At 46.3% G+C, this 17,921-nt stretch overlaps 1 protein-coding gene across 1 annotated transcript in view; it reads right to left on the minus strand.

Annotated features, from left to right (window-relative positions):
* LOC134934923 (CD209 antigen-like protein E) overlaps positions 1-17,921 on the minus strand; it is a 90,658-nt gene that overhangs the window by 10,698 nt on the left and 62,039 nt on the right. Inside the window, exons 9-10 of the mRNA XM_063930251.1 lie at positions 14,401-14,454; positions 12,524-12,672 (exon numbers count right to left, since the gene is read on the minus strand). Coding sequence (XP_063786321.1) covers positions 12,524-12,672; positions 14,401-14,454 — 203 coding nt within the window. The remainder of the gene's footprint in view (positions 1-12,523; positions 12,673-14,400; positions 14,455-17,921) is intronic.

Here is a 17,921-nt window from a genome sequence, read left to right on the forward strand (position 1 = left end):
CATAAAACGGTCAGTTTCCGCCCAGAAACACCCACTTCCTGTCAATCACACTACGATCACCAGAACAAAGAAAAAACCTCGTAATGCCGTGAGTAAAATACCAAACTTCTTAGCAAATTTACTTGGCGCAGACGCACTGTGAACATTGCGCATGCGCATTAGCAACTAATCGCTCCGTTGCGAAAAAATAATAATGAGCGAACAACTCGGAATCTTGCATACCTCGCACCCAATTTTGGATCACCGCAGGTATGCACGCTCCCAATACCCGCAGTATCCAATTTAAAAAAAAGTGGTTGTGGGGTTTTCAGAATTGAACCCCCCTGAACTTCACCTATTTTACACGGGTCCGAGGCAGCCTCGGATCTTCCAGCCTTGCTTGGTTAACCAGAACGCGCCCGAACGTCATCATCCCGCTGTCGGATTCTCGCGAGATTCGTATTCTATATAAGGAGCCGCGCGTCACCGCCATTTTCACTCGTGCATTGGAGATTGAACAGAGAGGATGTGGCAGCGTTCTCTCCCTGAAAAGTTCCGTAATCTGTGCTCAGTGTGCTGCAAATATCTGTGCTCAGTGTGCTGCAAATAATCTGTGCTCAGTGTGTTGAAAATATCTACATTCTCTGCCTGAAAATGCTCCATATCTGTGCTCAGTGTGCTGTAAATATCTGATCAGTGTGCTGCATTGTGGGGACTGGGGACCACCAGTATATAATAATTATAGTAGCACAGTACAGTAGGCCATTGCTGTATCTTGCAGCTCTGTGTCACTGCAAGTATCCATTCCATATCTGTGCGGCATTTTTGTGAGCAGTATATATAGTATTACAGTGCAGCATTTAGGTGACTAACAGTATATAGTTGTACAGTAGGCCATTACTGTATCTTGCAGCTCTGTGTCACTGCAAGTATCCATTCCATATCTGTGCGGCATTTTTGTGAGCAGTATATATAGTATTACAGTGCAGCATTTAGGTGACTAACAGTATATAGTTGTACAGTAGGCCATTGCTGTATCTTGCAGCTCTGTGTCACTGCAAGTATCCATTCCATATCTGTGCGGCATTTTTGTGAGCAGTATATATAGTATTACAGTGCAGCATTTAGGTGACTAACAGTATATAGTTGTACAGTAGGCCATTGCTGTATCTTGCAGCTCTGTGTCACTGCAAGTATCCATTCCATATCTGTGCGGCATTTTTGTGAGCAGTATATATAGTATTACAGTGCAGCATATAGGTGACTAACAGTATATAGTTGTACAGTAGGCCATTGCTGTATCTTGCAGCTCTGTGTCACTGCAAGTATCCATTCCATATCTGTGCGGCATTTTTGTGAGCAGTATATATAGTATTACAGTGCAGCATTTGGTGACTAACAGTATATAGTTGTACAGTAGGCCATTGCTGTATCTTGCAGCTCTGTGTCACTGCAAGTATCCATTCCATATCTGTGCGGCATTTTTGTGAGCAGTATATATAGTATTACAGTGCAGCATTTAGGTGACTAACAGTATATAGTTGTACAGTAGGCCATTGCTGTATCTTGCAGCTCTGTGTCACTGCAAGTATCCATTCCATATCTGTGCTGCATTTTTGTGAGCACTATAACGAGTTTTATGGTAAGAACTTACCCTTGTTAAAACTCTTTCTGCGAGGTACACTGGGCTCCACAAGTCTGGACAATGGGGGTGTGGAGTAGGATCCCGATCCGAGGCACCAACAGGCTCAAAGCTTTGACTGTTCCCAGAATGCACAGCGCCGCCCCCTATATCACCCCGCCTCCCAGCACAGGAGCTCAGTTTAGTTAACCAGCCCAATGCAGTAGCAGGAAAAGAGACGACAACGGTTAGTAGCCACATACACCACACTCTCACGCCAAGAGAAGTGTCAGCGGCTAATGCCATATCAACCCAAAGAAGCTAAGTGCGTCAGGGTGGGCGCCTTGTGGAGCCCAGTGTACCTCGCAGAGTTTTAACAAGGGTAAGTTCTTACCAAAAAACTTGTTTTCTGCTGCGGGGTACACTGGGCTCCACAAGTCTGGACAATGGGGATGTCCTAAAGCAGTTCCTTATGGGAGGGGACGCACTGTAGCGGGCACAAGACCCCGGCGTCCAAAGGAAGCATCCTGGGAAGCGGCAGTATCGAAGGCATAGAACCTTATGAACGTGTTCCCGGAGGACCACGTAGCCACCTTGCACAATTGATCAAGGGTCGCACCACGTTGGGCCGCCCAAGAAGGTCCAACAGACCGAGTAGAATGGGCCGTAGTGTGAACAGGAGCTGACAGACCAGCCTTCACATAAGCATGCGCAATCACCATTCTAATCCACCTGGCATGGGTCTGCTTGTGAGCAGGCCAGCCACGTTTGTGAAATCCAAACAAAACAAAGAGAGAATCAGACTTTCAAATAGAAGCAGTTCTCTTCACATAGATACGAGGAGCCCGTAACACATCCAAAGACCGCTCTTTGGGAGATAAATCAGGAGAGACAAAAGCTGGAACCACAATCTCCTGATTAAGGTGGAACGAAGAAACCACCTTAGGTAAATATCCGGGACGATTCCTAAGAACCGCCCGGTCACGGTGAAAAATCAGATATGGTGAACTACAAGACAAGGCACCCAAATCCAACACTCTTCTAGCAGAGGCAATAGCCAGCAAGAACACCACCTTAAGGGAAAGCCACTTAAGGTCAGCTGAACCAAGAGGTTCAAATGGAGGCTCCTGCAACGCCTCCAAAACCACCGACAAGTCCCAAGGAGCCACAGGCGGGACATAAGGAGGTTGGATACGCAACACACCCTGAGTGAAAGTATGAACATCAGGTAAAGTCGCAATTTTTCTCTGAAACCACACCGACAAGGCAGAAATATGAACCTTGAGGGAGGCCAGACGCAGGCCTAAATCTAGGCCTTGCTGTAGAAAAGCCAAAAGTTTGGTTGTACGAAACGTGGAAGCGTCATAATGGTTAGATGCGCACCAAACAAAGTAGGAATGCCAGACCCGATGGTAAATCTGAGCAGAGGCCGGTTTCCGGGCCCGCAACATAGTTTTAATGACCTCTTCAGAAAAACCCTTAGCTCTTAAGACGGAAGCTTCAAGAGCCACGCCGTCAAAGACAGCCGGCCTAGGTCCTGGTAGACACAGGGGCCCTGAACGAGGAGGTCTGGGCATTGTGGAAGTAGAAGTGGACGCTCTGACGATAGGCCTTGCAGGTCTGAGAACCAGTGCCGTCTGGGCCACGCCGGAGCTATGAGAAGCAGATTTCCTTTTTCTTGCTTGAACTTCCGAATTACCCTGGGCAGGATTGACACTGGAGGGAACACGTACGGCAGCCGAAAACCTCCAAGGCACTGCCAGCGCATCCACGAATGCTGCTTGAGGATCCCTTGTCCTTGCTCCAAAGACCGGAACCTTGTGATTGTGTCAAGACGCCATCAGATCCACATCTGGAAGACCCCACCTTTCCACGAGGAGTTGAAACACTTCTGGATGGAGGCCCCACTCACCGGCATGCACGTCCTAACGACTGAGAAAGTCCGCTTCCCAATTCAGGACTCCCGGAATGAATATTGCCGTTATAGCCGGTAGATGGCGTTCTGCCCAACGTAGAATCCGTGAGGCTTCCTTCATTGCCAAACGGCTTCGAGTGCCGCCTTGATGATTTATGTAAGCCACTGTGGTGTCGTTGTCCGACTGTACTTGAACAGGACGGTTCTGAATCAAATGCTGGGCTAGGTTCAACGCATTGAAGACCGCCCGCAATTCCTGAATGTTGATCAAGAGGAGACATTCCTCCTTGGTCCACCGACCCTGCAAGGAGTGCTGCTCCAGCACCACGCCCCAACCTCTTAGACTGGCATCTGTCGTCAACAGGACCCAGTTGGATATCCAGAAGGGACGGCCTCTGCACCATTGTCGGTCCTGGAGCCACCAGAGCAGCGACAGACGGTCCTCCGGAGTCAAAGAGATCATTTGAGACCTGATCCGGTGAGGCAGGCCGTACCACTTGGCTAGAATCAGCTTCTGGAGGGGGCGAGAATGGAATTGAGCATACTCCACCATGTCGAATGCTGACACCATGAGGCCCAGCACCTGCATTGCCGAATGTATCGAAACTTGCGGACGAGAAAGGAAGCAACGAATCCTGTCCTGAAGTTTCAGGACTTTATCCTGAGACAAGAACAATGTCTGGTTGTGAGTGTCCAACAGCGCTCCCAGATGCACCATGCTCTGAGCAGGGACCAGGGAGGATTTCTTCCAGTTGATGAGCCACCAGTGGGCTTGTAGAAACCGGACCGTCATATCCAGATGACGCAGGAGAAGATCTGGGGAATTTGCCAGGATTAACAAGTCGTCCAGATACGGCAGTATCCTGACCCCTTGACGGCGGAGTACCACCACCAGCGTCATCACCGCCATAACTTTGGTGAAGACTCGCGGAGCCGTTGTTAAACCAAAAGGTAACGCCCGAAACTGGTAATGGAGGTTGCCAATAGCGAACCTTAGGTATTGTTGATGTGACACTGCTATAGGAATATGCAGGTAAGCATCCTGTATGTTCAGGGAGACCATGTAGTCCCCAGGTTCCAAGGCCAGAACTATAGAGCGAAGGGTTTCCATACGGAACTTGGAAACCTTCACAAACTTGTTCAGTGCCTTGAGGTTGAGAATGGGCCGGGAGGACCCATTTGGTTTCGGGACTAGAAACAGTGGAGAGGCACCTGTACTACGACTCCTGTATCCAGGAGGGTTTGTACCACCGAATGCAGAGTGTTTGCCTTTGTCTGGTCCGACGGGATGTCTGTCTGGCAAAATCGATGAGGGGGTCGGTTTTTGAAGGCTATGGCGTAACCTCGAGTAACGACTTCCTGTACCCAGGCATCTGAAGTGGTCTTCAACCATTCCTGGGTATACCCTAGAAGCCGGCCCCCGACCCTGGGATCCCACAGGGGGAGGCCCGCCCCATCATGCGGCAGGCTTATCGGTCTTGGCTGCTGGCTGACAGGCAGCCCAGGCTCTTTTGGGCTTCGGCTTACCAGGTTTGGAAGTGCGGGCCTGCTTATGGTACGCCTGACCTTTTGCTTTACCTGAAGGACGAAAGGGGCGAAAGGACATGCCTTTGGCCTTCGACACAGAAGGAGCTGTATTAGGCAGACAGGCAGTTTTGGCAGTAGCCAAGTCAGCCACTATCTTATTTAAGTCCTCCCCAAACAGAATATACCCCTTGAAAGGGAGTACCTCTAGGGTTTTTCTAGAGTCCAGATCCACAGACCAGAATCTCAGCCACAATATCCTGCGAGCCAGGACTGACGTAGTAGAGGCCTTGGCTGCTAGAATACCGGCATCAGAAGCCGCCTCTTTAATACAGTGAGAAGCTGTGACAATATATGACAAGCATTGTCTAGCATGGTCAGAGGAGATTCAGCTTCTAACTCCAAGGCCCATGCTTCAAAAGCCTCTGCCGCCCATGTAGCTGCAATAGTGGGCCTTTGTGCAGCACCCGTGAGGGTGTAAATCGCTTTAAAACAACCCTTGACACGTTTATCCGTAGGCTCTTTTAGAGACGTGACGGTAGTGACAGGTAGAGCTGAGGAAACCACCATTCTAGCCACATGTGAGTCTACTGGAGGAGGCATTTCCCAATTCTTAAACAGCTCTGGCGCGAGGGGATAGCGAGCCAGCATCTTCTTTTGAGGCACAAACTTCGTACCTGGGCTTTGCCAGGGTTCCTGACGTATATCCACTAGGTGTTCAGAGTGAGGTAAAACTTGTTTAATAATAATCACCCTCTGATGCTTGAACCTATCTGGTTTCTTAGGAGGAACGGATGGCGAGGGATCATCCGTAATCTGCAGAATTAACTTAATAGCCTCCAAAAGATCAAGAACATCCACATGTGAACTACCCTCCCCATCAGCCGTATCTGAGTCAGAACCTGTGGGGTATGTGCTGTCTTCATCAGACGAGGTGTCAGTGACAGCAGTGGATTGTGAGGAGACGAGCGCTCGCTTAGAGGACCTCTTGGACTTAGGCGAGCGTTGGTCAGACTTTTTAGTAGTCAGGGACTGGTTGAACTTCTTTAATTGAGCCGATAAATCGTCCGCCCACGGCGGGTTAGCTGCAGGGACCACTTACGGTTGTACCGGCATTGGGGGTCCCATAGGGGGTGTTAGTTTATGAACTAGCGTATGCAGAAGCGTGGAAAAAGCGGCCCACGGAGGATCAGTATGTGCCTCCGTTTCCACAGTCCCACTGGGGGGCAAGGAGCCCCCAGAACCAGAGCCCAAAGCTGCTATATTCTCCTCATAGGTATCTGCGGCTTCAGCAACACCAGCAGTGTGTCCCGCCCCAGAACCGTTACCCTCAGAAGCAGACATGATATAACTTGCAGTATGAGGTAACACAGTACAATTATTAGCAGCACTATATCCCTAAACCCAAACCCCTGCGCAGTGTAGTCAGCACCAGCAGAGATAAAGGAGAGATATGGTGACTAAATCACAGAGAAAAATACGTAATACAGTATATCTTTGTGAAAAATTAAATAACACCTGACGCACCAAGCCCCCTCAGGTTATAGAATATAGGGATAGCAGGTTGAGTGAAAGACACGAGATGGACACCACTCAGCTATCAATGCACACACAAATAGTCACAGTCTGTACAATACAGAGGTTATTACAGACAATAATACTGCACTGGACTAGCTTACACAGCTATATAGTCAATAGATATAACACTACACAGTAAGAAACTGGATGTATATCACAGGGTAATTGTACTATAAACCCCTGACTAAATGCACTCTTTCTTACTAACACTGACTAAAAAGGCAGGTAGAATACTTAAGTGTCATGTAAAGGCACAGCGCTGACAACCAGGCGGCTTTACATAGGAGGATTTGCCCAAGCAGTCCCAGGAACAGTGAGCTGAGGGGTAATGGCGCCGCAGACACTGACAGGGAGTGAGGAAAGACAGAGATGCAGCTCCAGGGCGGGAACACTTGCTAGAAATGGCGCCCTGGGGCTGGGGGAGGGGCTTCAGGTCTAAGCCTTATATCCCTAGTGGGATTGCCTGTACTGCCACAGTGTCCACCGCCAGCGCGCGTGGTCCGCCTCCCGCTGTCCGCGCCAGATCGCGATAAAGACCAGGTCCCGCGAGCGGGTCCCATTTACCACCTCCCGAAGCGCGGCCACGCGATCCTGGAGAGCCCCAGCCGTGTGTGTGCCTAACGTGAAGTAAACCGGAGCCTCCGCTGTAGGTACCCGGCAACCAGGGCTCGGGAGTGTACAGCGCCGCTGGGGAGAGCTGGAGCTGCAGCAGTGAATGTCACAAAACATTTACCACCGCTGCCGCCCTTGACGTCTTCACTTTTTACCTCATAAAAAGCTTTTCTCAGGGCTGCTTGGAGCAGCCCCTCTGTTAAGTGCCTGCTTACTGCAGCACCAACTGACAAACTGAGCTCCTGTGCTGGGAGGCGGGGTGATATAGGAGGCGGCACTGTGCATCCTGAGAACAGTCAAAGCTTTCAGCCTGTTGGTGCCTCGGATCAAGATCCTACTCTACACCCCATTGTGCAGACTTGTGGAGCCCAGTGTACCCCGCAGCAGAAATATAGTATTACAGTGAAGCATTTTGGTGACTAACAGTATATAGTTGTACAGTAGGCCATTGCTGTATCTTGCAGCTCTGTGTCACTGCAAGTATCCATTCCATATCTGTGCGGCATTTTTGTGAGCAGTATATATAGTATTACAGAGCAGCATTTTGGTGATCAACAGAATATAAGCACATGAGGGAAGAGGGCCCTGCTCGTGAGAGCTTACAATCTAAAGGGGAGGGGTAGACAGACATGGGTGACACAGATGGGGTATATAGAGAACGTGGAACAGAGGGTTAGGAATCAGGATGAGATTTGGCTGGGTTTGGTGAAGAAGTGGACCCCCAGAAGGCACAAGTCAATACTTAACATTGCAACATTTTACTGAGCTATGCAGGAGAAAATTAAAAATAGGGGAAAAAAAAAAAAAAAAAAGAATCGATAACTTCTACCGCTTTCAAAAAGGTCAATGGAAGCTGAAATAATGGACAACTACCTCATGGAAGCCAGATACAGTATACCAAACAGTACTTAGCAGAATTAGGAATGAGTGCTAATGAAATACAGTAACATTTTGTCATAATATTTCAGAAACTGCATGGCTGGTCTCTTGCACTCTTTTGCTCTAATACACCACCTGCTTTAGAATTTATATTCAAAAACATTTTGTCTCCATAATCCCCAAAACGGCAGTCTTCTTCCAGTGATATGGACCAATAATACCATTGATTAGAACGAATAATTCCTGTGATTTTGTCATTTTCTTCCAGTGATTTGGACCAATAATACCATTGATTAGAACGAATAATTCCTGTGATTTTGTCATTTTCTTCCAGTGATTTGGACCAATAATACCATTGATTAGAACGAATAATTCCAGTGATTTTGTCATTTTCTTCCAGTGATTTGGACCAATAATACCATTGATTAGAATGAATAATTCCAGTGATTTTGTCATTTTTTTCCAGTGATTTGGACCAATAATACAATTGATTAGAACAAATGATTCCAGTGATTTTGTCATTTTCTTCCAGTGATTTGGACCAATAATACCATTGATTAGAATGAACAATTCCAGTGATTTTGTCATTTTCTTCCAGTGATTTGGACCAATAATACCATTGATTAGAACGAATAATTCCAGTGAATTTGTCATTTTCTTCCAGTGATTTGGACCAATAATACCACTGATTAGAAGAAAAAATAATTCCTGTGATATTGAGGTGTTTGTGTCGCTTAGCTTAGCCGTCCAGCGACCACAGTGCACCTCTTTTTCTCTTTTCTTTGCATCATGTGCTGTTTGGGGCCAATTTTTTGAAGTGCCATCCTGTCTGACACTGCAGTGCCACTCCTAGATGGGCCAGGTGTTTGTGCCGCCCTCTTGGGTCGCTTTGCTTAGTCATCCAGCAACCTCGGTGCAAATTTTAGGACTAAAAATAGTATTGTGAGGTGTGAGTTGTTCAGAATAGACTGGAAATGATTGGAAATTGTGGTTATTGAGGTTAATAATACTATAGGATCAAAATTACCCCCAAATTCTATGATTTAAGCTGTTTTTGAGGGGTTTTTGAGAAAAAAAACAAACACCCGAATCCAAAATACACCCGAATCCGACAAAAAAATTTCAGGGAGGTTTTGCCAAAACGCGTCAGATTCCAAAACACGGCCGCGGAACTGAATCCAAAACCAAAACACAAAACCCGAAAAATGTCCGGTGCACATCTCTATTAAAAACGCATGCTCACCTGTCCAGTGGTGCCCTGGGCTTCCAGTGTGTTCCCCTCCATCTTCTGACTGGGGAGGGAGCTTCTGGGAGTCTCAGGTGCTGCTGGGAGGTGCAAGGGCTGCTGGGAAATGTAGGTCTCCCAGCAAGGGGGGGGGGGGGGGGGTGCACAGACCAGGGGGCCATTCTCATACACACACACCTAGTCATACACACTCCACAAAAAGAACTCAGATAAACTGATGGTATACACGATTTTGGTATGCATATAATATATTATGGATTCCTAGAGGTAAATTTACTAAGATGGGAGTTCTATTTAAGATGGGATGTTGCCGATCGGACTCTACTCATTTATATAGCACCGAAGATAATACCTGGAATCTGATTGGTTGCTATGGGCAACATCCCATCTTAAATAGAACTCCCATCTTAGTATATTTACCCTTATGTTGGGACAGTGTTATTAACCTTTGGTGTCTCTGTGGTGCAATCGATTAGCGCGTTCGGCTGTTAACTGAAAGGCTGGTGGTTCAGTCCTACCCAGGGACGTGTTTGACCTTGTGGTCAAATTTTGGTGATCTTTAAGTAGACAAGTCAACATATCAAACCCCCTCTTCTGGTGTAAGGTACCTGACCTTCTCTGATGCAGAGTTAGATTTGATTAACCACTTGCCTGGCATGGTCGCATCAGATGCGACCACACCAGAAAGTGTTTTATCTGACCTGGTCGCACAAGATGCAACCAGTCAGATAAACAGTGCTAGCAGCGGCAGGGAAGAGAAACTTCCCTCCACTGCTGCTCTTACAGGGACCGGAAGGTCTCTCTGCCTCTCTGCACCCTCCCCTCAGGGTTGCCGTACCCCCTGTGTACCTGGCGACTGTCTTGGGGGTAAAAAGTAACGTTGTGATGGTCACGATGTTACTGATGTTACGATGTTACCGATCTTCTGACTGATATTCTGATGTTTGAGAAAATGATTTTTATTTGAACACACCCTATCCAATGCCAAACTCTCTGCACATGTTACATCTGCCCCACCTGCACTGCACATGGTTTTGGCCATTAGAGAAAAATTTTGCTGCTGCGATCAGGTCTGAATTATGCCCCTATGTTTCTATGACATAGTAATGTTATATTAGATGGTGCTGTTTCTCATTTAGAGGCATTTGTATTAATATTATTTTTACTACAATAGTCTGGGGGAAAAAAAGGTGTTTTCACCCTTTTCACGTTATTTTATTTTTACTGAAATGTATTAAAGGGCTTTTGGAGCAGTTCTCGTGAAAAAACCTCCATACCCTTTAGTTCCCATTTTTTTGCAATAAAATCGCATTTTCCATACTTATAATGGGAAATGTGATCTGCCCAAATGTACTAAACATTTTTTTTTTTTTTTAAACACAGCAGGGATCCCTGGGATAATAATGCAATACTGAGACAGTGTAATCTCCGGTTCCCCTACTCCTGCACAGCATCGATCGGGATACCTGGATTTTGGCCTAAAATCATCGTCATTTGAATCCTGGGATTGGAGCTTCCAGTCCTGGGATTTCAGGATTAATCAGAGAATGCGCTTTCATTTTGTTGTTATTAATGCCAGGGAGCGCTGAGCACCTGCAGCCGACGGCTCAGACGCTGCCACAGGCTATACGCAGTGTGACATCAGAGGTCACGCTGTGCAGCCTGACATCAACCGGGACTGTCCGCCCAGCATGCACAGCCTGGTCAGTACGTGTGTGATAGTCTGCTTGGCAGGAAGGCCACTGGTATCATCACAGAGGGAGCCAGCCCAGGCAGCTGCGGAGAAAGTAGACACAAACGGAAGCTGCTATTCAGGGGAGATGGGGCGAGAGAGAGAGATAAGGACTGAGGAACGAGGGGGGGGAGAGATAAGTACTGAGGGAGGGGGGGGGGGGGGGAGAGAGATAAATACCGAGGGATGGAGGGGGAGAGATAAGTACTGAGGGACGAGAGGCTGCCTGCCAGTGCCACCACAAACTCAATCTCATGATCGTGGGATTGAGCATTTTTCAATCCTGGTACCAATTAGCTATGCGTGCCTGATTGACACACAGGCTGATCACAGTGTGAATAAATATATATATATATATATATATATATATACTGACCTACACCCAGGGACTGGTGATCGGTTCTCCAGTGAGGGCTGCTGCTGGGCTGCTGCTCATCTGATCTCTGTGTTTCTGTTGTGACCCCCAGTGCAGTAAAGTGATGCTGTGAAGCAGCAGCTCACTTTACAGTACCAGGTGTCACAGCAGAAACACTCGTTCCGATGACCGGCAGCTCACCCGGATCACTGATCACCGGTACCTGGGTTCTGGTAAGTATAATTTGAGGAGGTGGGGAAGGGGGGGGGGGTCACAGTGGCACTCCACGGCGGTGGCACATGCATGGACATGCACTCAGGGTATTTTTCATGAAAAATACCTTATGTTTTGCACTAATCGGATTCGCAGGGACAGAGCTTTCTCGCAAGCTTTGTCCCTGCATGTGATAATTGATCCATCCCTGCAGCATCGGACTGGCTCACTGGGAATTCGCTTCTGCTACATTTATGCCGAGACAATCTTTAGAAGCCCCCGGAACCTTACACCCGCTACCTGTACCACTGACATCACACAAGGTGATTGGAGGTGCAGTGCAGAGAACCGGACACCTGTAAACATTGTCCCAGCAAAAATGGACCGGGAGCGGATCCCTGGTGAGGCAGTCCGGAGCAGCATCCCTGCGATGTATTCAATTATTGCAGTGCGGACTGGGGAAAATGTATCACATTCCATCTGCATCTAATATGCAGATTGTGATAAAAATGCCCCTTATTGCTTCACACTCATCTATTGAATTACTTTTTTGAGAATCAGTTGCCATCCATTACAGCTGGAGGGCGAAAACTATTTTACAACTAGGATTATTTTCCTTGCATTACGTGGACATTCTTTAGGTGTAGTGCTGATAACTACAATCTGTATACTGTATATATATATATGTGTGTGTGTGTGTGTGTGTGTGTGTGTGTGTGTGTGTGTGTGTGTGTGTGGGGGGGGGTGTGTGTGTGTGTGTGTGTGTGTATATATATATATATATATAGAGAGAGAGAGAGAGAGAGAGATTGCTCAGTGGCTAGCTGCATCAGGGGAGGAAAGACACCAGTGGATTGGCAATACAATACCAATTCTTTCTTGCTGTTCAGAATGAGGAGGGTGGAGCCAAGTTTGCTGCATTCCTTTTGTGAATTCTCCCAGGTCTGGTGAGCATTGGATAGAAAATAGCACGTGGAACCCAGCAATGTCCATTCAGCAGGACATATACCGCACAGGCCTGTATGGGAGACAAAGCAATGCAAGGCTCACAGAACATCATCACCAGAAATGGGAGCAAAAACAAAGTACTGTATACTCTACATGCATGTGTACAAATATATATATATATATATATATATACATAAATATGTGTATATATATATATATATAGTAAAATGGGTACTGAAATAAGGACTCTCAGGCAGGTTCACCGGTTACTGGCATCAGACACTGTAGAACACTATATGACAGCACACTCAGACTTGGGCCTGGTCACACAGGTACATTACAGAAAATAAAGCAACAAACATAAAAGGTCCTAGCACTTCCCATGCTCAATAGTCATTCTGCTGCAGTGGCTTGCAACCACACATGCTATGCTCTCCTGGCACAGCCAATGTCCACAGTCCCTGGCGCTACAAACTGTTCCCTGTTCACTGGCCTCTAACAGGCATCAGCGCCATGCACTGCGGGTGTTTGGGAGTTTTAAACCCCTCTCCTACACCTGACTTTTTGCTGTCTCTGGGTGAGCTGGAAAACCCGGACTTCTATTTCTCCATTTGCAGTTGTGCAATTCAGAAAGCCCGGAATTATAAACCTCCACTACAAGTGTAGAATGTGCAGGCCTTGTTTTCCTCTCTCTTAAAGGGAGCTGATCCCACTTGTGGTGAGAGTACTATGGCATACCTCCCAACTGTCCCACATCAGCGGGACAGTCCCGTTTTCCTGGGACTGTCCCACCTGGCATGTCATCTATTCACAGTGCCGGGGGGGAGCCTGGGGCAGTCCAGCATCTCGGAGAGTGCTGGGCACGTCCCCATAGTAACACGATTAGGGGGGTCCCACAAGAATCCGTCTCTTTTCCCAAAGTACCGCACCTTTTCCTGACTCTCCGCTCCTTTCACACGTGCAGGGAGCCTTCGGCGCCTGAAGGATCACGCACCGTAAATCCACAAAATTGGGAGGTATCCTATGGAGTTGGTCACCCTGTTGCTGTTAAAACAGCCTCCTTTCTGCTGGAAAGGATTGGCACTATATTTGGAATACAGTACTTCCTTTGATCATACTTGCCTACCTGACCCTCTCCATGAGGGAGAAAATGCTCTGTTCCTGGACTTTCCTGGTAATGTATGATTGCCATCACCTGTGGTGAGCTAGGTAATTGATAAGAAAGGTGTTTCACCACAGGTGATGGCAATCATACATTACCAGGAAAGTCCAGGAACAGAGCATTTTCTCCCTCATGGAGAGGGTCAGGTAGGCAAGTATGCCTTTGATCAAGATGAGCATTAGTAAAGTCCAACACTGATGTTAGACATGAAGGCCTGCCTCACAGGTGGTGTTCCAGTGCATTACAGGATGTTGGATAAGGATGAGGACAGGAATCTGTTCAGGTCAGTCATGTTCTTACACACCAAACCTGACAAAACTTGTTTTTAGCTGTACTGTACTGCTCCATTATGCCAAAACTAATGCAAAGCATGTTACTGTTCTGGACTATCTATTATCGGAGGCGCTAAGTAAAGTTAAAGATTGCAGATTTTCCAAGAAACCTGCAGATAATATCTAATTTCTCCATTCTTCATCCCATACAGCCATCCCTCAGCTGTGTGTGCATGCAAACTAAGCAGAGTTGCTATTAAATGACATGCCGGATTGGTCAGATGTGCTCTTTACCCCCTCTAGTGGCGAGAATGGATATGAAGGCATTATAGACAAATTAAATGTTGCTTTCTTGCATACTTACCCAACAGTTTTTTAATGGATTTTATATCAGTCTTTAGAGCATTTATTTCATTCGCTGAAAGATACAAATGGAAATCAGCATTACAGAGATACATAAGCAGAATATTATTTACAGTATTTGATACTAGGATGCTCTGGGAACAGGTAACCTATAGCAAACGTGGTTTATCTTCCTAAGAACTTCAGGGTTAGGTTAAGCATCTTGCTGTACAGACTCCAGCCACATGGGGGGGGGGGGGATTATAAATTATGACCTGTGTGAAGGCAGGTTATGATAGCAGTAGTGTGTAATTCAGTTATGCCAGCTTGAGAAAAATTATTTTGGTGAACAAATATAGATTTTGACCCCCGCTGTGGAACAAATTATATTTTACAGGATGAGCCAAAAAATCTCCCAGATTTTAAAGGTTAACAAAAAAACATGGTAAATTCTATTCAAAATTGTAGTACATAAGCCATAGGGGGTCATTCTGAGATGATCGTAGCTGTGCTAAATTTAGCACAGCTACGATCATTCACACTGACATGCGGGGGGACACCGAGCACAGGGCTATCCCGCCCTGCAAGTCAGTGACGCCCCCCCCTCCCCCCCCCCGCAAAAGTGCAAAGGCAATGCACAGCGGTGATGCCTTTGCACTTCAAGAGTAGGTCCCGACCAGCGCAGCTTTAGCGTGCTGGCCAGAAGCTACTCATCACTCCCCGACCCATAGCGGCTGCGTGTGACATCCCGCAACCGCTACGGCCTGCCCCCTGTTCGGACCGGCCACGCCTGCGTTGGCCGGACCGCGCCCATGAAACGGCAGGCAGCATCTATTCAACGCTGCCCTCCTCAGAGCAGCAAGTGACAGGGGGGGTTCTCCCAACTGCCCCCCCCCCCCCCAACCGCGGGACACTGCAACCTGCGGGTGGGACAGCGAGACAGACTGAGAAAAATGGGACTGTCCCGCCAGAATTGGGACAGTTGGAAGGTATGATATATTATCATTTCTTGGTATATACCAGCCTTCAGTTCATTAATGGTTCTTGGTCGTTGTTTGTAGACCTTGACCTAGATGTAATCGGGTGTGAGTTTAGCACTAAACTCAGACTTTTACAAAAATTCACCAATAGGCTACGAGAAGATGCTCACAGGTACTTCACATCTCCACTACTTGCATGGCCCATACTCGCATCCAGATGTTTTCCCATTAACAACATACAACTTGCACAATGTATAAGGCCACCCCCTGTCCTGTGTGCCGCATGGAGAGTCTCCTCCATCTTTGTTTTGAGGACACATTTAACGTTGTTAAAACGTTCTACATTTTCAACATCATGATGGTAGGAACTCATGGCATTAACAGCCTCCTTACGTGGTCGGGTAGTCCTATGTAATTGTGCACCAAGAAGCTGATCAAACTCTGGCACCATAGAATGCACCAGTGCACAATTTTCTGAAGCGTACATTCTGGCAAGTGCCTATCTGCCCAGGAAGAGACACAGCAGGCTCCTCCTCCAGCATCTCCTCCTCCCTCTCAGACTGGGTGACATTCACCTCCTCCTCCTGGCTCTCCTTGCCCTTAACTCTCATCCTGATAGGGGTTGGGTATGTGTGACCAGTGGTCAGGATCCCGTCATTGCGGGGGGGGGGGGAGGGGGGCTCAACAAAGCCCCTTGAGGGAGAGGGGATTGTTCCCTGTTGGTCGGCATGCCGAAGTCAGTATGGTGAGAGTCTGGCTTGTAGGTGATGGTATTGTGACCGCCGGTCACATAACTACATCCCCCTGAAAGACATAGATGGAATAGCTGGTAGCAAAATAACAACTCTCTCACTAGCTCAAACCCACCGCTCCTTCACTGTGTCCTTCCAAAACCAAAAGCACAAAATGGCTAAGATGGGACTTGGATTCAAGGGAGGGGGAGAGGGTAGAAATCCTCTGCACTGGACTTATTTCAGTTTAATATTAGAAATGGTGAACTAATGTAATTCCCCAATTTTATTATTATAAATCAATTCATGATGTTATATGGGGGTGCCGCCATAGACAATAAAAATGGAAGAGAATATGCTAGAAAGGAAAGAATTGTCTCTTTGTTGGCACACTTTAAGAAGAAGAGTAAGTATATTTAAAATGTAACTTTTAATTTCATCATATTAAAATACCTGAGAATGTGAAAAATCATGAGACAACAATCACAAACATTACATAAAATAAAGATAATGAGAAATTCTCCTATGTGTCTTAATTGTATTTGTATAATTTATAGTTCCTTTAAGTGTGTGCAGCAATAGCTCAACTCTTGTCGCAAAAGCAGTGACTGCTCGATCAGACCCCTATTTATTGGGGTACCTCTATTAATACAAATTATAACCCTTATTTATTGGGGTACTTCTATTAATTCAAATTATAAGGATATATCACTGTATCCAGCAGTCACTTGAAAATTTGCGGTTAAATTCTATTCTTTATTCATAATCGTGCATATACATGTGGGACCAAGTCGTGTCGATTCTATGCACAGTAACTGTAGGTAATTGTTATAACGTATAAACCAATGATCATAGCTCATTTGTGGCTTTATCATATATCTATTCTGTTGCTGTCTAAAGAATTCCGTCAGTCCATGGTTATAATGAAGCGATCCCAGAAAAAAATTGCAACTATTAACACTGGGGTTGCAGATTATCTCTATGCCTCTGTAGATGGTTATAAACACACTTCTGTGTCTATCAGTTACACAGAGTAACCTACAGAAAGCATTTATTGGTCAGATATACAGCTCCACCACATAAATTCTTATACAGTAAATGTGAACTATCCACTGTGTTTGTTTATCACACAAAGATTTTTTCAGTGTATTATGCTGGATTGGTTTATCAAAAATCGCTAATTTGTGTCTCTCACATATGACTGCTCTATTCCTGTTACAAAAAATTTGCAACAAACCATGGCTCTTACAGTTTTATTCTGAACATTGCAACAGTTGCCACTGGGACTGCATGTTTCTATTCTCCTTATTATGATGTGATTGACACACTGCTGTATCCTTTTATTATGTGTGGTATCCTACAAAAAGTGTTTACAATCACGTCTAGGAAAAAGTCCACCACATGAGCTCCTATTATTTAAATCGGTATGAGCTGTTTGTTATGTGCGTTTATTGCACAAAGTTTCCCCAGCCATGTCAGAATATATCTGCATACTGTGCTGATTTAATTCAACAGCGTGTTAGGCTTGTAGCTACACCCTTAGACTGATATGAACATTCACTAATTCACCAGTACAATTTCCACAGCTGATATCAAACTGTGCCTGCACATTAGACTAATTGGATAAGGTGTGCTCATACAGGTGTATAGGGAAACTGACTCTGTCCCACTGAAAATAATAAAGGTCCCGCTGCTAAGAATTCATTAGCCTATATGCCTTATTCCAGTGAGCACTAGTCTCATCCACATTTCTGACTACAATAAAGTCCCATATGCTGCACTTTATACTTTAAATCATTTGAATGAGTTTAACATTGCATACACTAATACCC

The sequence above is a fragment of the Pseudophryne corroboree genome, chromosome 6 (assembly GCF_028390025.1).
Source record: "Pseudophryne corroboree isolate aPseCor3 chromosome 6, aPseCor3.hap2, whole genome shotgun sequence".
Lineage (NCBI taxonomy): Eukaryota > Metazoa > Chordata > Amphibia > Anura > Myobatrachidae > Pseudophryne > Pseudophryne corroboree.